This window comes from Chelonoidis abingdonii, chromosome 1 (genome assembly GCF_003597395.2).
Source record: "Chelonoidis abingdonii isolate Lonesome George chromosome 1, CheloAbing_2.0, whole genome shotgun sequence".
In the NCBI taxonomy this organism is placed as follows: domain Eukaryota; kingdom Metazoa; phylum Chordata; order Testudines; family Testudinidae; genus Chelonoidis; species Chelonoidis abingdonii.
The window spans coordinates 322475146-322489832 of record NC_133769.1 but is presented as its reverse complement, the minus strand read 5'-3'; the positions used below and the strand labels follow the sequence as shown (position 1 = coordinate 322489832).

The following is a 14687-nucleotide window of genomic DNA, read 5'->3' as shown; positions in this document are numbered from 1 at the left end:
AGGATGGGTTGTAGATCCCTGATGATGCGTTGGAAGAGTTTTAGCTGGGGACTGTATGTGATGGCCAGTGGAGTCCTGTTGGTTTCTTTCTTGGGTTTGTCTTGCAGTAGGAGGCTTCTGGGTACACGTCTGGCTCTGTTTTCTAACACTGCATTTTCATAGTGAACACAAGTCCTGAAAAAAGTCTATAGCAGGTGTCAGAACCCAGTTGGACCTTCTGAAGGCGTCGGGTCCTTTGACCTGGGTATGCAATCTAAAAGTGGGGTCAGTCACAGGATTCTAAGTGTAGTACAGATATGGGCCTGTAAAGTGAAAGATGCTTAATGAGAGACTGAGTGATGTCAAAGGAACAGCTCGCCCTGGAGCTATAACTGGCCTAGGTGGACCTCGATTCTGATCCAGAATGGCAATTTCTATGTTTCAATTATGGACTGTTCTTTCCTTTCCTAAGCTTCCACAATCTTTTAATCTAGCATGTCTCAGTATTCTATGGGAAGCCAGCATGGGACATTTTCATAGACAACCAGAGCATTACTCATGGATGCTGCTATGTGAGAGCTTACCATCAGCAAATGCGTCTTCTCTTCACATAGATGAGAAGGAGACAGGGAGCTGTAACCATGCCTGAGACTCCTGTTCTGCAATAGATACTGTTGGGTGGGAGTGGTGAAGACTGTTGTTCAGCAGAGGGAGAAGCTGAATGGTCCTGGGACCTGTAGTAAGACCCCTGTCTTGTGTGAAATCAAGAGCTCCTGACCCACTTTAAAAACAAAATAATCAAAAACAGAGAGCCTTGAAGACACAAGAAATGGCATCTGATCTTAAAACACCATCACTGCCTCTATCTGGATGAAATTTGGACTGAACATACAATTCAAAGCCATAGAGACTGAAGAACATGCATCCTTCTACCTTTGAAAAGTGACCACTGCCCCAGATGACCAACATTTAGTGAGAGATACCGGACCACTTCTTAACTAAGACTTATGCTGCTTGTACTTCGATGCCTTCATCACCATAGTATTAGAGAATTTTCCAGGCTTTTGTGGATCTACTCTCACAACATCCCTGTGAGTTAGGGCAATATTCCCTGTTTACAAATGGTGAACTGAGGCACAGAGAGATGGTTCAGAGCCTAGGTAGGAAATCTATTTACAGAGGAAGGGAACCCAGATCTCCTGAGTTATTAACCACATGACTATCTTTTCTCTTGCTTTCAAAGAAGATATCAGTTGATGTGCAGAGCATTGCATCCTCATCCTGATCAGACAAATCATTTCCTCTTAGCTGATATTTGAGCTCTTTCCCACTTCTTAGCAAGCAAAAGGCCCAGTTTTGATTGCCCACCATAGAATGTGTGTTTCCATCTACCTTCTTAAAACTTCTAATGGAAAATCCTACTAAGCCAAGAAGTTAAGTCTCACAGATCTAACGACATGCTAGGTAGAAACACTCCCTTCCCACTCTTTGTCCCACAGATTATAGAGATTCTTAGATGATCTATCACAGAAAAAACATGAAGGATAGATACTCAACACCAGAGCAGAAAACACTTACAGATATGGAAAGGGAAAGGCACACCAATAGTTTAAATTTCTATGCCTTCTCTATGGAACTATCTTGGCCTGTTTTTACAGAAATAATCATGCATGTCTGAGATGGCAACTCTAGTCTCCAGCTTTCAACGATCACATTCAGATGGCATGCAGCACCCTTTCTCAGAACATGGCACAGGAAATCTGATTCTCCACTGACAACTCTGACACATACTGGCCCTGGATATTAAAGGATAGCTAACAAGTTGATACTGGGATGCTAACAAGTTGATACTACTATCAGGTCCGTTGACCCTATGGTCAGTGTCATTGAAAGAGAGTAGTCTGTCACCCACATTTACTCAGGCTTGGTACTAATAAAACCAACTCTTGATGCAGCCTATCTCTCCAGTACTACCCAGTGTCTAATCTTCTGTTCTAAGCAAGATGACTGAGAAGTTAGCAAATCACTATCTCCAAGTACACCTGACACCTGTCAGCATTCCCAGATGAGTTTTAGGTTTAAATGAGGCACAGAGACAGCACAGGGAACACTGCTTAATGACTTCTGTTTGATGTAAACAGTAAACAAACATCCATTCTAATTTTATTTGACTCTCTGCACTTAGACCTAGGACTTGGCTACACTTGCAAGTTGCAGCGCTGGCGAGGGGGTTACAGCGCTGCAACTTAGCAGGTGTCTACACTTAAAAGCTCAGCCAGCGCTGCAACTCCCTGTTTGCAGCGCTGGCTGTACACCTGGGTCTGCTTCCGGTGTAGCGAGACCAGCGCTGGTTGTGCATTCGTTTGTGATGTGCATTTGGCAGCTATCCACAGAGCACCTCGTCCCATTTGTCGCTGTGGTTGTGGAAGGGGACGAAGGGTGTGCGCCATTCCGCTCCTGTTTCCAAACACCCGTGCTGCCAGGGAATCGGACCCCACGCGTAAAGGGCCCCGCACCTTAGGCACCTTTTAATTTTTTTTTTTTTTTTTTTTTTTTTTTAAACTTACCCATCCCCAGCTGTGGTCTGCTCCATGGTCCCGCTCCCTTTGAGTGAAGCGCCGGCGGGAAGCGCGGCATGGCCCCCGCTCTCCCAGCTAGAGCTCCAGCCAGGCTGCGGGGCTGCGGCGCTCCGGACAGGGCTCCAAGCCATAGAGGTTGGAGCGGCAGGGCTTTGTTCGCGCTCTGGACAGGAGAGCGGAGCGACGCGGGAGCTTGCCGGCTCTGAACGGGGCTGCCCAAGCCGGTGAGAGACGCGGAGTCCGCGGTAGCTGCCGCTCTCCGGAGGTCGTCGTCCGGAGGCGTCGGTCAAGAGCGAGACCGCCGCTGCGTGCCTGGCCGGAGCTCCCGGGCCCTTTAATAATTAGCCCCTGAGCCACTGGGCAGTGAGGGGGCGAGTATTATAAAAGTCCTGGGCTCCAGCTGCCTCTGCCACCCCTATCCTTCAATAGCGCCGCGAGCCCCCACGCCTTCCCTCTTGCATCCCCACTGCTCCCCCGGACTATTGGTAAACAGGTTCCTGCGCGGAAGTAGGTGAAGGTGTTGGGAAACTACTTATATAAAGCTGGGTTCCAGCTGCCTCTGCTGCGCACCCCATGACCTGCCCACACCAATCCGGCCCCCCCTGCCTGCAGCCAGCTCTGCACCCCGTGCCCACAGCCACCTACTGTCCCACCAACACCTGTCCTGTCTCAGCCACCCCTGCCACACACCCCCTGCAGCCCTGCCCAAGCCAGCCAGCCCCCCACACACTGCTGCCCGCACAGTTCTGCACATCCTGCCGAGCCCGCACCCCTGCCCTGTTTCCAGTCAAACCCTGCTGCACCCACACTGCCTGAACCAAGCCCGCCCCCACACCCCTTGTCTCCAACCAGCCCCACATCCCTTGCCCTGCCTGCAGCCAGACCCTACCTCCAGTCAGCCCCTGCCCTGCCTTCAGCCAGCCCCATGTCCACTGCTGCCCTGCAGTTCCAGGGCATTAACCCTGCAGGGAGCAGCTGGAACCACGGGAGCTCCCCACCACCTCGTGTGATGAAACGCAAGTCATTTTTATTACAATTAGACCAGCAACCATATACAGCATATATGATGCCAATGTATATTAATTTTATTATTCCAGTATAGGTTATGGGAAAAGTAAAATAAATACCATTGAAGAGATGAGAGGCTTTTTTTCCCCACTTTTATTCAAGTATCTCTGCCAATCTGTGCTTTCTCGTTGGTAGTTCCAACTCGCCTTTCTTTGGAGCCTTTTCATCCTTTTATCTCGTGGCAGCCTACTGTTCACTTTTTCATGGGTTTCCTTATCCTCCAAGTCTCTTGCAACTATTTTATTTTCTTGGATTGGGGGATACAAGTTCATATTGCTTTACCATCTCTTACTTAGTTCTTCCTTGGTTTTTTTTTCTTAAGCTTGCACAGTCTTTCGAAGAGTCTGCACGATTGGAGCAAGCAGTATTCAGGTCACTTAAAAAAACACAGAGAATAAACTGGTTAATACAGGAGTCTCATTGTTTTTTAAGAAGTTTTGTGATAAATGTAGCATCATTTACACATTTTGAAGGCATAGGGCACAGACGATAGAGGCCGCAGCTGCCGATAGTACGATGGCGAGTTTTCCCCACACCGGATTCACAGTGTGGAAAAGTGGGACTAGGGGGCTTGCCAACACTGTGGCTTCCCCTGTGAAGGGGTTGTGGGGTTGCACTTACTGTGAGCGCATGGGGGTTCTGTGACTTGGGAAAGCATAAGGCAGCTGCATGGAAATACTAATCTGAAACCCTACACCACAATCTGCCACAAGCAGTCTACATCTCAAGCCATTCTGCACACGCAGCTCACCTGGGAAGGGTGTTGGGGGTGGGGTTGCTTCACTCTGGAAGCATGGAGGTCTGTGGCTTGTGGAAGCAAAGAGCAGCTACAGGGAAATCAATGGGCATTTTCCACATTAGGATGCTTTGCAGGCGGCCATAGCCCTCCCTGCTCCCAAACATTTGCTCCTTTATAAAAGCTTCTTACCAGGAACAGGCTCCTCTGCTGGTTTCCTCACTACCAAGTCCCAGCAGCTCGACTGGACTAGCTATCTTCCTGGCTGGAAAAGTAGCTCCTGCCTGCATGACTCCTGGGAGTTCAAACCTCAGTAGCCTCCCTCTCGGGTTAACTTTCTAAACCTCCCCCTCCTTCTCCAGGCTCTGAGCCCAGGGCAGTGGGTGCAAGCGATACCAGAGAGGCTAAGATGCTGGATAAGTCCTAATACCCTGGAGGCAATAAAACCGCTGGAGTGAGTGTCCACAACTGATGACCAGCGCTGTCCTGCAACTGGTGCAAGTGTGGACACACTGCAGCGCTGGTCGCTGTCAGTGTGGACACACTGCAGTGCTGGCCGTACACAGCTGTACGACCACAGCTGTAACTGCCAGCGCTGCAAAACTGTAAGTGTAGACAAAGCCCTAGTGTACATGGAGTTTCCTAAAGCTCTATTCTCTTCTGTATCCTACTTGACCTCTAAGTCAAACCATTGGAAGCAGGCCTTTTTAAAAAGAGTCCTTTGAGACTATTGCAGTTTGATTAAAAATCCGTCTCCTTTTTTGTCAGCAGACCGGAACGGTGTACTCCCCAACCAGAAAGTTGGGCTGTCCCGAATAAAAACAAATTCTGAGGTGGAATATATTAAAGTTTTTTGGGTTTTTTTGCAAAGGGAGGTGAAATATTGGTCTATAAGTTTACCTTGGACCTCATTTATTTAATAAATGAAAATCGGAGATCTAGCTACACTTTCTTCTTAAAACACACTTTTTTCTGAAAGACTTTTGTCAGGTTTACTAAGAAATACTGAGAAATCCTTACTAAAAGCACTTTCTGAAGTGCAGAACTATAGCCAGGAAGCTGTCATATTACCCTAAATAGCTACATTCTTTTGTTCTTTTATTTCAATACTACAATATTATGCCTATTTTAGTTGAAAAATGAAGTACATGTGTTCAGAGAAAAAAGCATGTGGGTATAATGAAAATGATAAGCATCTTTTTTTTCTTGCATTTAAAAATCCCTTCTGTTTCACATTTGTTCTTTACTTTCTAGTTCTGTTGTGAATCAAGGGCCAGAAAAATAGTCTTTCTATAAAATGAAGAGAGAGACATTAAAAGTAGACAGATTTCATTTCTGCCAGACGGAGACCTCTTGTTAAGAAAAGCACTGTTTAAATGTCCCTTTGGTATTTTCCTTTTTTAATTTTGAACTGCATATATCAGGCCATTTAGTTACAAATAGGATGAAGACAAATACTGTGTTCAGATGTGATGCATATGTACTTGTATCACTACAATAATCACTGCTTGTATGTGGTCTATACATGCTTTTTTTGAAATTTTATAAAGTCTCAATATTGCAACAAGTTTTTTAAGTTATAAATTTTAAATTTATAAATTTAATTCTAAATTAATAAAATTAAGTATATTATATACACTGTGGGCTTGAATCTTACTGTTTTGCACATTGTGTGTTCAGTTTGCTCCTTGGCACTCTTGAGAGCAAAGTGGATATAAAACACCACATCAGGTGTGAATGCAGAACCCTGACTGGTACATTTACAGTGCTTTTTATAGGTATAGTTGACTGCATCAGGTGCAAGGCAGTGGAGAATCAGGTCCTATATTCAGATATTGTCTATAATAACTATAATTTTGATGGCTTTGATAAGACCATCTAATGGCATCTATTCAATTTCAGTTTCATCTAAGATTGTACAGATGTGCACTAGCAGTATGTACTGCATTGCCACAATAATTGCAGTATTTGCACTTATAAAGTAGTTTGAAAATGCAAAGTGCTATAAAGACACTAATGACAATTATTAGACTACACAACATCCTTGTGAAAGAGGAGATATTTCCATTTTACAGGTGTTGCAACTGAAACAGATTAATTGAGATTCTCATGACCACAAAGTGGCAAGACCTGGATTAGAATTTTGAAGTTCTTAGCTCTCAATGTCATGCTTGATCAACGAGACTGCACTAGCAATAATAGTTAAGAAAATATTTAGGAATAATTGTGCCTATTTTGCTTCACTCTTAACTAAAAAAGTTAGTGGTGATCATGTGCTCAAAACAATTAATATTAGCAACAAGGGAGAACGAACCAAAATAGGGAAAGAACAGGTTAAAGAATATTTAGATAAGCTACATGTATTCAAGTCATCATGGCGTGGTGAAATTCATCCTAAGGTACTTAAGGAACTAGCTGAAGCAATCTTGGAACCATTTGTAATTATCTTATGAGGAATGGATGAAGTTCTAGAGGACTGGAGAAGGGCTAACATAGTACCTATCTTTAAAAACGTGAACAAAAAGGACCTGGGGAATTACAGATCAGTCAGCCTAACTTGGATACTAGGACAGATACTGGAACAAATTATTAAACAATCAGTTTGTAAGCACCTGAAGGACAGTAGGGATTATGAGGAATAGCCAGCGTGGATTTGTCAAGAGCAAATCAAGCCAAACCAACCTAATTTCCTTCTTTGACAGAGTTACTGGCCTAGTGCTTAGGGAGAATCAGTAAACATGATGTGTCTTGATTTTAGTGAGGCTTTTAACACAGTTCCATGTGATATTCTCGTAAGAAAACTAGGGAAATGCACTCTAGATTAAATTACTATAAGGCAGGTGCACAGCTTGTTTAAAAACTGTACTCAAAGGGTAGTTATCAGTGGTTTGCTGTCAAAGTGGGAGAGTATCTAGAAGGGTCTCATGGGTCTGGTACTATTCAGTATTTTCATTTGTACTTGAATAATGGAGTGTAGAATGTTTATAAAATACGTAGTTGACACCAAGATGGGGGTGAAGGGTTGCCATCGCTTCGGAGAACAGGATTAGAATTCAAAATGACCTTGGAAAATTGGTTTGAAATCAACAATATAAAATTCAATAAAGACAAGTGTAAAGTACTTCACCGAAAAAGGAAAAATCAGCTACAAAATGGGGAAAAACTGGTTAGGTGGTTTTACTCCTGAAGAAGATCTGGGGGTTGTAGTGGATCACAAATTGAACACAAGTCAACAATGTGATGCTGTTGTAAGAAAGGTTAATATCATTCTGGGGTATATTAACAGCAGAGTCATATGTATGACATGGGAGGTAATTATTTCACTCTATTTGGCACTGGTGAGGCCTCAGCTGAAGCAATGTTTCCAATTCTGGATGCCATACTTTAGGAAAAATGTGGACAAATTGGAAAGAGTCCAGAGGAGAACAACAAAAATGATGATTAAAAAAACAAACAGACAAACAAAAAAAAAACCTGACCCAGAAGGAAAGTTTAACAAAAAAACAGGGTATGTTTAGTCTTGAGAAAAGAAGGCTGGGGGGGACGGACCTGATAACTCTTCAAGGAGGACCTGTCCCCTATAATTGTTGATCAGTCATGCTCCTCATGTACTGAATGTAGAAGTAGTAGTAATGGTCTTAATCTGCAACAAGGGAGATTTACTTTGTGTTAGGAAAAGTTTTCCGACTATAAGGGTGGTTAACCTCTGGAATAAGGTTTCAAGGGAAGTTTTGGAATTCCCATCATTGGAGGTTTTTAAGAACAGGTTGGACAAATACCTCTCAGGGAGGATCTAAATTTACCTTGTCCTGCCTCAGCACAAGGGTAATGGACTTGATGACTTTTCAAGGCCTCTTCCAGCCCTACATTTGTATGATTCTTTGTTTATTTCCTATCAAAAGTGGTTAAAATAAAAACAAACTCCTTTGTGGTGGTGTATTAAGTTACCTTTTCTTTCTCTGCAGGAGTGTTGTCGTACCTGTAAAGAAACCGCCTCCAGGTAGTCTAGCTGTTACCACAGTTGGAGCTGCTACTGCTGGAGGTGTTCTGCCACCGGGTACTACACCAAACATATTTGCTGCTACAGGAGCTACACCAAAAAGTATGATTAATACAACAGGTATCGTCCTTAAATATTTTTGTGAATCTCATCTTTTTCTTTGTTGTATTTTTCCTTCAGTTGTATCCTTTCTATTATTATTATTATAATAGAGCTTTCAATTGAGGTATATCTTTTTGTCCTCTAAGAAGACATAATTTTCTCCTGCTCTATGTGTATCCCCACCATTATTGTTTAAGAAAATTATTCAACCTTATATAGATGAATTATAGTCCTAATGATGTCTTAGAAGCATAGAGGATTACAACAGAAATTAGTGAGTTTCCCCATTTCCTCCTCCTCCTCTCTCCTGTGATAGCATATTTGTGGGGATATACACAGTTAATGCTAGTAGATATTCACTATTTAACACCCCAAGAAGGCAAAAAGCCTACTACGTTGCTGCTAATATACACTAGAATGGAAGAGGGAATATATTCCGTCTTGACCCCAAATCTATTTATTAGTATTTGTGAATAAGTGTCATAATGGTTTTCTGTCATAAGGCCTTTCAGTGAATACCCACCAATGTTAACATGAATCATTCTTCAAGTAACAGTTTAATTTCACCTTGGAGATGACCTATAAAGGTTTAAAAAGAGAGGTAGGGGCTTGTTTGTTTCTTTATATTTAGGGTTGCCAACTTTCTATTTGCAGAACACTGAACGCCCTTCCCTGTCCCTTCCCTGAGGCCTTGCCTCTGCCCCACCCCTTCTCCAAGACGATGCCCTCCTGCACACTCCATCTCCCCTCACTATATTGCTCGCTCTTCGCCACCTTTGCTCATTCACTCATATTTACCAGGCTTGGTCCAAGGGGTTGGATTGCAAGATGGGATGAGGGCTCCGGCTGGGGGTATGGGCTCTGGAGTGGGGCAGGGAATGAGCAGTTTGGAGTGCAGGAGGGGGCTCCGGGCTGGGACAGGAGGTTGGTATGTGGGAGAGGATTCAGGGTGCAGGCTCCAGGTAGCACTCACCCGAGGTGGCTCCCAAAAGCAGCAACATTTCTCTCTGGCTCTTAAGTGGAAGCCTGGCCAGGTGGCTCCATGTACTGACCCTGCCTGCAGGCACTGCCTCTGCAGCTCCCATTGGCTGCGGCTCCAGCCAATGGGAGCTGCGGAGACAGCGCTCGGGGTGGGGACAGTGCATGAAGGTCCCGTGGTTGCCCCTACGCCTAGGTGCCAGAGGGAGATGCCAGCAGCTTCCTGGGAGCTGGGCGGAGCAGGGCAGGCACCCTGCCTGTCCCACTGTGGGCAGCCAACTGGACTTTCAACGACCTGGGCAGCAGTTCTGACCGGAGCCACCATGATCCCTTTTCAGCCAGGCTCTCCAGTCTAAAACTGGATGCCTGGCAACCCTGGTTACTATGCTATAAGGAAGGCCTTTGGGGGTGGGGCTTTAATTTTTATTTGTTACCTTAAAAGTTCAGAGGCTGCCTATGCTGGAAGAATCTATGGATGACAGGAGACTGGGTAGGATTATGACATCACAGATATCAGAGCAATGACATAGAATTGAGAGAGGAAGTTATTTGTAGTTGAGAGTTAGTTCCATGATATAACATTCCTCAACTTCAGTCAAGGGTTGAGAAAAATAAAATCTGTTGAGGGGGAAGAGGGCTGAAATCTTTCCAGAATTCTTTCTGCTTCATAAAATAAAATAGGAAATGCACTTATTTTTTCCTTTGCAGGTCACCTTTAACTCTCACTAACAGGACTTTGCCCATAGAAATGTTAATTAATCTTTGGAGGAAAAAAAATTGCTCTATAAATTAATTAAACACTTTTGTAAACATTTCTATTTGTTTGCCTATTTCTGTTTAGTTCAAGTTCTGTTTGTAATCCCCTCATATACCATAAGACAGTCCTATATTAAAGTTTTTTCTCTAAATGATATTTTAGGCCTCAGATCTTCTCATCATTACTTTAAGCACTCCATACCTTAAATCAACTGAATAGCTCTTCTTTGTACAGTGATTGCTATTAAGAAAGCACAGTGATTCTAAGTACAGTTCAGGGAAATACTGTGGTATCAGATGCCACAGTGTGTTGACTGTGGGTAAATGTTAGTTTTTTCATAGTTATGCGTGCACCTTCTGTGTATTCTTTTTATCATACCCCTTTTTGTCTAGCAGACTTGGCATAGCATACTTTTTTGGGAAAGTATTGACTGGAAAATATTTCAGCCAATTTTACCCATTTAATTTCTCAGAACTACAAATGTTCTGAGCTTCTTAACTGATCTTTGAGTAAGGTAGTTCGTTTCCATTTTGGGCTTGTTCCTTTTTGTAAAGCTTTTTATGCCTGAATTCACCTGAATGAATATTTATTCTAACTCTGATCTCTGCAAATAGTTTAAAAGCTGTTCTTTTCCTCCCTCTATTTCCAAAAGGTAGAACTTAATTTCCATGTTTTAAAAAATGTATATGTGGCAATGATAAATTGCAAATCAGAAGCTGTTGGATACATCTGACGCATTGAAAATATAAACATGTTGCTTACATTGAGAGTGAAGTCATGATTGTTTGTTTGTTTGTTTGTTTGTTTGCTTTGGGGCTTTGTGGAGGGGTTGTTTTGTTTTTGTCATTTAATTAGCTGAAGGGTGGGATTTACAGTTCAGGTGATTCAGTAATATACCTGCAGTAATTAATATAATGAATTATATGGTTGTATTCTTAAGGCAAATACTACATTGTAAAATGAACTAAGCAATAGTTTACTGAGATAGAGAAAATGCTATTCAGTCATTTAGAGACACTAGATGTCCCCCCACATCCTCTATTTCTTGTAGTTTTTACAATATGCCACAAATGTCACATGGATATAACTTCATCTTAGGAAAGTATTCTTCACTAAGGTCTTTAGGACAATTATTTAAAAAACAAAATACAAAAACAAGCTGTCACATTCCAAATCATCATGTCATAGTCAAAATCCGATTGTTATCACCACTGTCACAGGGCAAGCTTAGATTTTAGACCTCTATTAGTATGTCTCAAGTGCACCCTTTTGGGGACAGATTTCAGTACCTTGACTCCTCTCTTCAGTGTACCCATGCACTCCTACCACTCTTTGGTTGGATTTCTGGGCACAGCCATCCTGTTTCCAAACTGTCTTAACTGGACATGCCCAACTGGGTTTGATATCTGCAAGCCTTTTTCCTCTGGGAGCCTGTGACAGTGACTAATTTATAGGAAAAACAGCTTCTTGAAAACAAAGCATTTTTTATTTATCCAAAGGGTATATAGCAGGCAAAGCAAAGGGTAAAAACAATAAAGGCCTATATGCCTATTTTCCCTTATCTAAACCTTAATGTTTCCTTGAAAGCTTTTGTAAATTCTTTTCATCCCAGTTACCTTCACTTCTGGGTTGGGAGAGAGAGCCTGCTTACTGCCATTTCTGTGTTTCTGTTAGCATCTCCTTCCTGTACAGCTTCTGACCACCCACCTTCCTTTTTTAGGGCAACATCTTTTAGGATTTTAATATCCCCTTTGATCCTAAACTCAGGTCTGGAATGAAGCAAACCTTTCCAGGCTGGTTGAAGTCAGGTAGGGATGTTCCCCAATTAATAGTTTCTCCATTGTTTCCTCAAGGGCCATTGGTATTCTCTCAAGAGTGTATCTTACCTTTGTCATTGTTTACTTTCCTCCCATATAACCTCTTTTGAGTTATGTCCTTCCAGTCAGGCAAGAGAATACCAAGGAGGTAAACTGAGGTGCATATAGGATCAGGGATTTGGAGCTGTGCTCCGGCTCTGCTCCAGGCAAAAACCTGCAGCTCCACTGCTCCAGAGCTGCTCCAAGCTCCACCTCCAGGCTCCGCTCCAAAGCCCTGTATAGGATGACCAGACAGCCAGTGTGAAAAAATAAGGACAGGGTATATGAATGATGTAATAGGGTCCTATATAAGAAAAAGCTCCTAGTATCAGGATGTTTGGTCACCCTAGGTGTATGTGATACTTATTTAATACACACACACACTCCTCACAAACTTATAATGAATATGGCTTTATCATTCTGATGATAGTTTATCTCATACAATGGTTTGAAAATATTTTAGCCTGTGGAATTTATTTTTAGGATCATTGAGAACAAGAGGTAAGACTCATTTTTATTTTGTTTCTTTTTCTCCAGAACTGCCATTTAATGTTTGTAAAAGGGCTTTTGAGAATGAAAAGTGCTATATAAAATATTAATATGTAGCTTTGCAGAGTTAATCACTCATCTATAAAAATAATTAAATCAGCAGTGAAATTAGGAGGAAGGAACACTTTTCTTTTGAACCTTTTTAAAATTATATATATTTGTGATTTTCAGGCCATTTCATTTTATGTTACATTGTACTTTCATCTATGGTTTCCCTTCATTTTTATGTTAAAATACATTCTAATTTGTAACATACGACTGTCTAATTTAGCAGTAGATATAAATTAATTGTAAATATGCAGAGCAATATCAAAAACTTATAGCCTTAATAGCATAGTGAATCATTCTGTTATTTATATGTTAAAGCTCTTAATTTTTTTAATGGATAAGATTTATTACTTTTAAAATAGACTGACATGACAGGAAACACTACTGAATTTAAAATCTATAAAATTTGTATTTTTCAAACTGAAATAAAATCTAAATTTATTTTGGTAACAGGTGCAGTGGATTCAGGATCTTCCTCTTCCTCTTCATCCTCTAGCTTTGTGAATGGTGCTACCAGTAAAAATCTTCCGGCTGTACAAACTGTTGCTCCAATGCCAGAAGATTCAGCTGAAAACATGAGGTGTGCATACTTTATAATTTTATTTTAGTTGTCTTTCTCATGGCACAACAAAATCACACAGGCAATAACCAAAATAATGCAAAGATGAAATTTATAAAATATCCTGGGAGGATGAAAAATAGTTATTAAAATAACTGAAACATACTGCTAGCCTTGAAGTGAGTTCAATTTTATATATTTTATTTATTTTATTATTTTCTAGATATTGGCTTAATCACAACACTGCAGTAGTGTTTTAAGTGGTGATGTTAGTCATATGGCACAATGCATTAGCGGAAGGCCCTCAGAGATTATGGTGATGAGGGTAGTATAAGCACCTACATAGACTAGAATAGAATTATACTTCTACAACAAAATCCCAATTGGTATTATACACCAATAAATGTGCTAGTTTGGTATGTTAGAATGGGAGGAAGGCTGATCCAGTGATTGCAGCTATGGGTGATCTGGATTCAATTTCCTGCTTTTTCAGATATCCTTTGTGACCTGAGCAAATCAGTTAGGGTCTCTGTACCCGACTTGCCTATCTGTGAAATGGGGATAATACTACTTCCCTATCTCACAGAGAAGTTATGAGCTCTGATATATGTGAGGTCCTCAGATAGAACGGTGATGACAACTATATGAGTATCTAAGATAGGTAGAACATATAATCATGTCAAGATATGTTGTTAATATGATCTTCAACAAAACAATAGTTAATATAGTCAATCATACAAAATAATATCCTTAAGTGCTAAAATGTTAGTGTTACATTTCACTGAAAAAATGTTGCTTTAAAATAAGTTGTTTAAAATAGTTTCAGGCACCAATACTTTATTAAAAAGCGTTGACCAATGTTTTACAACATTTGTCTAAAGTTTTACCACATTAAATGTTGTTAATAAGAAAATTCCATACAAAACTTCTAAAAGCCCACATTGCCAGGTAGAAACAGAAACCTTTGCAGAACAAATTACTCACTGTATAATAGAAGGGATAAAACCAGTCTTTGATGTGCTCAGATACCAAACTATGTCAAATCTTATAATTAAAGCTGGTCTTCTAAGGAGTTTATTTTTAAACCATTTTAACCAGTGCAGCAGTCATAATGTTTTCCACTATCACATTAGAAACAATACTGTTGCAATGCTTATTAAGAAACACTTTGGATCCAGAATATATCCTAGAACTTTATTTTTAACAAGAAATGAAGTGTTTTGACATTATTGAAACAAAACAGTCTGATGCTATAGAAACAAAGTTATGGTTTTTATTATTCTAAAATGTTTGGAATTTGATTCCTGTGGGAAATTTCAAAATTTTGACTTTTCATTCTCATTTGGAATGAAAATAAATTTCAAAATGTTAGAATTTCCCATGGAAAAGAAATTCCATGTTCTGACCAGGGCCAGTTCTAATGCTGCAGCTTTAAAACTGTTAGTATAACTGAAAAAATAAAAGAAGCATTTTTGT

General features: G+C 41.1%; 1 protein-coding gene across 10 annotated transcripts in view; it reads left to right on the top strand.

Annotated features, from left to right (window-relative positions):
* NBEA (neurobeachin) overlaps positions 1–14687 on the top strand; it is an 862398-nt gene that overhangs the window by 398787 nt on the left and 448924 nt on the right. For 9 of the 10 annotated variants that reach the window (XM_075061639.1, XM_075061640.1, XM_075061634.1 and 6 more), the window contains 2 exons: positions 8328–8482; positions 13106–13232. In XM_075061639.1, the coding sequence (XP_074917740.1) occupies positions 8328–8482; positions 13106–13232 (282 nt within the window). The remainder of the gene's footprint in view (positions 1–8327; positions 8483–13105; positions 13233–14687) is intronic. The other variant, XM_075061633.1, reaches the window with a different exon arrangement.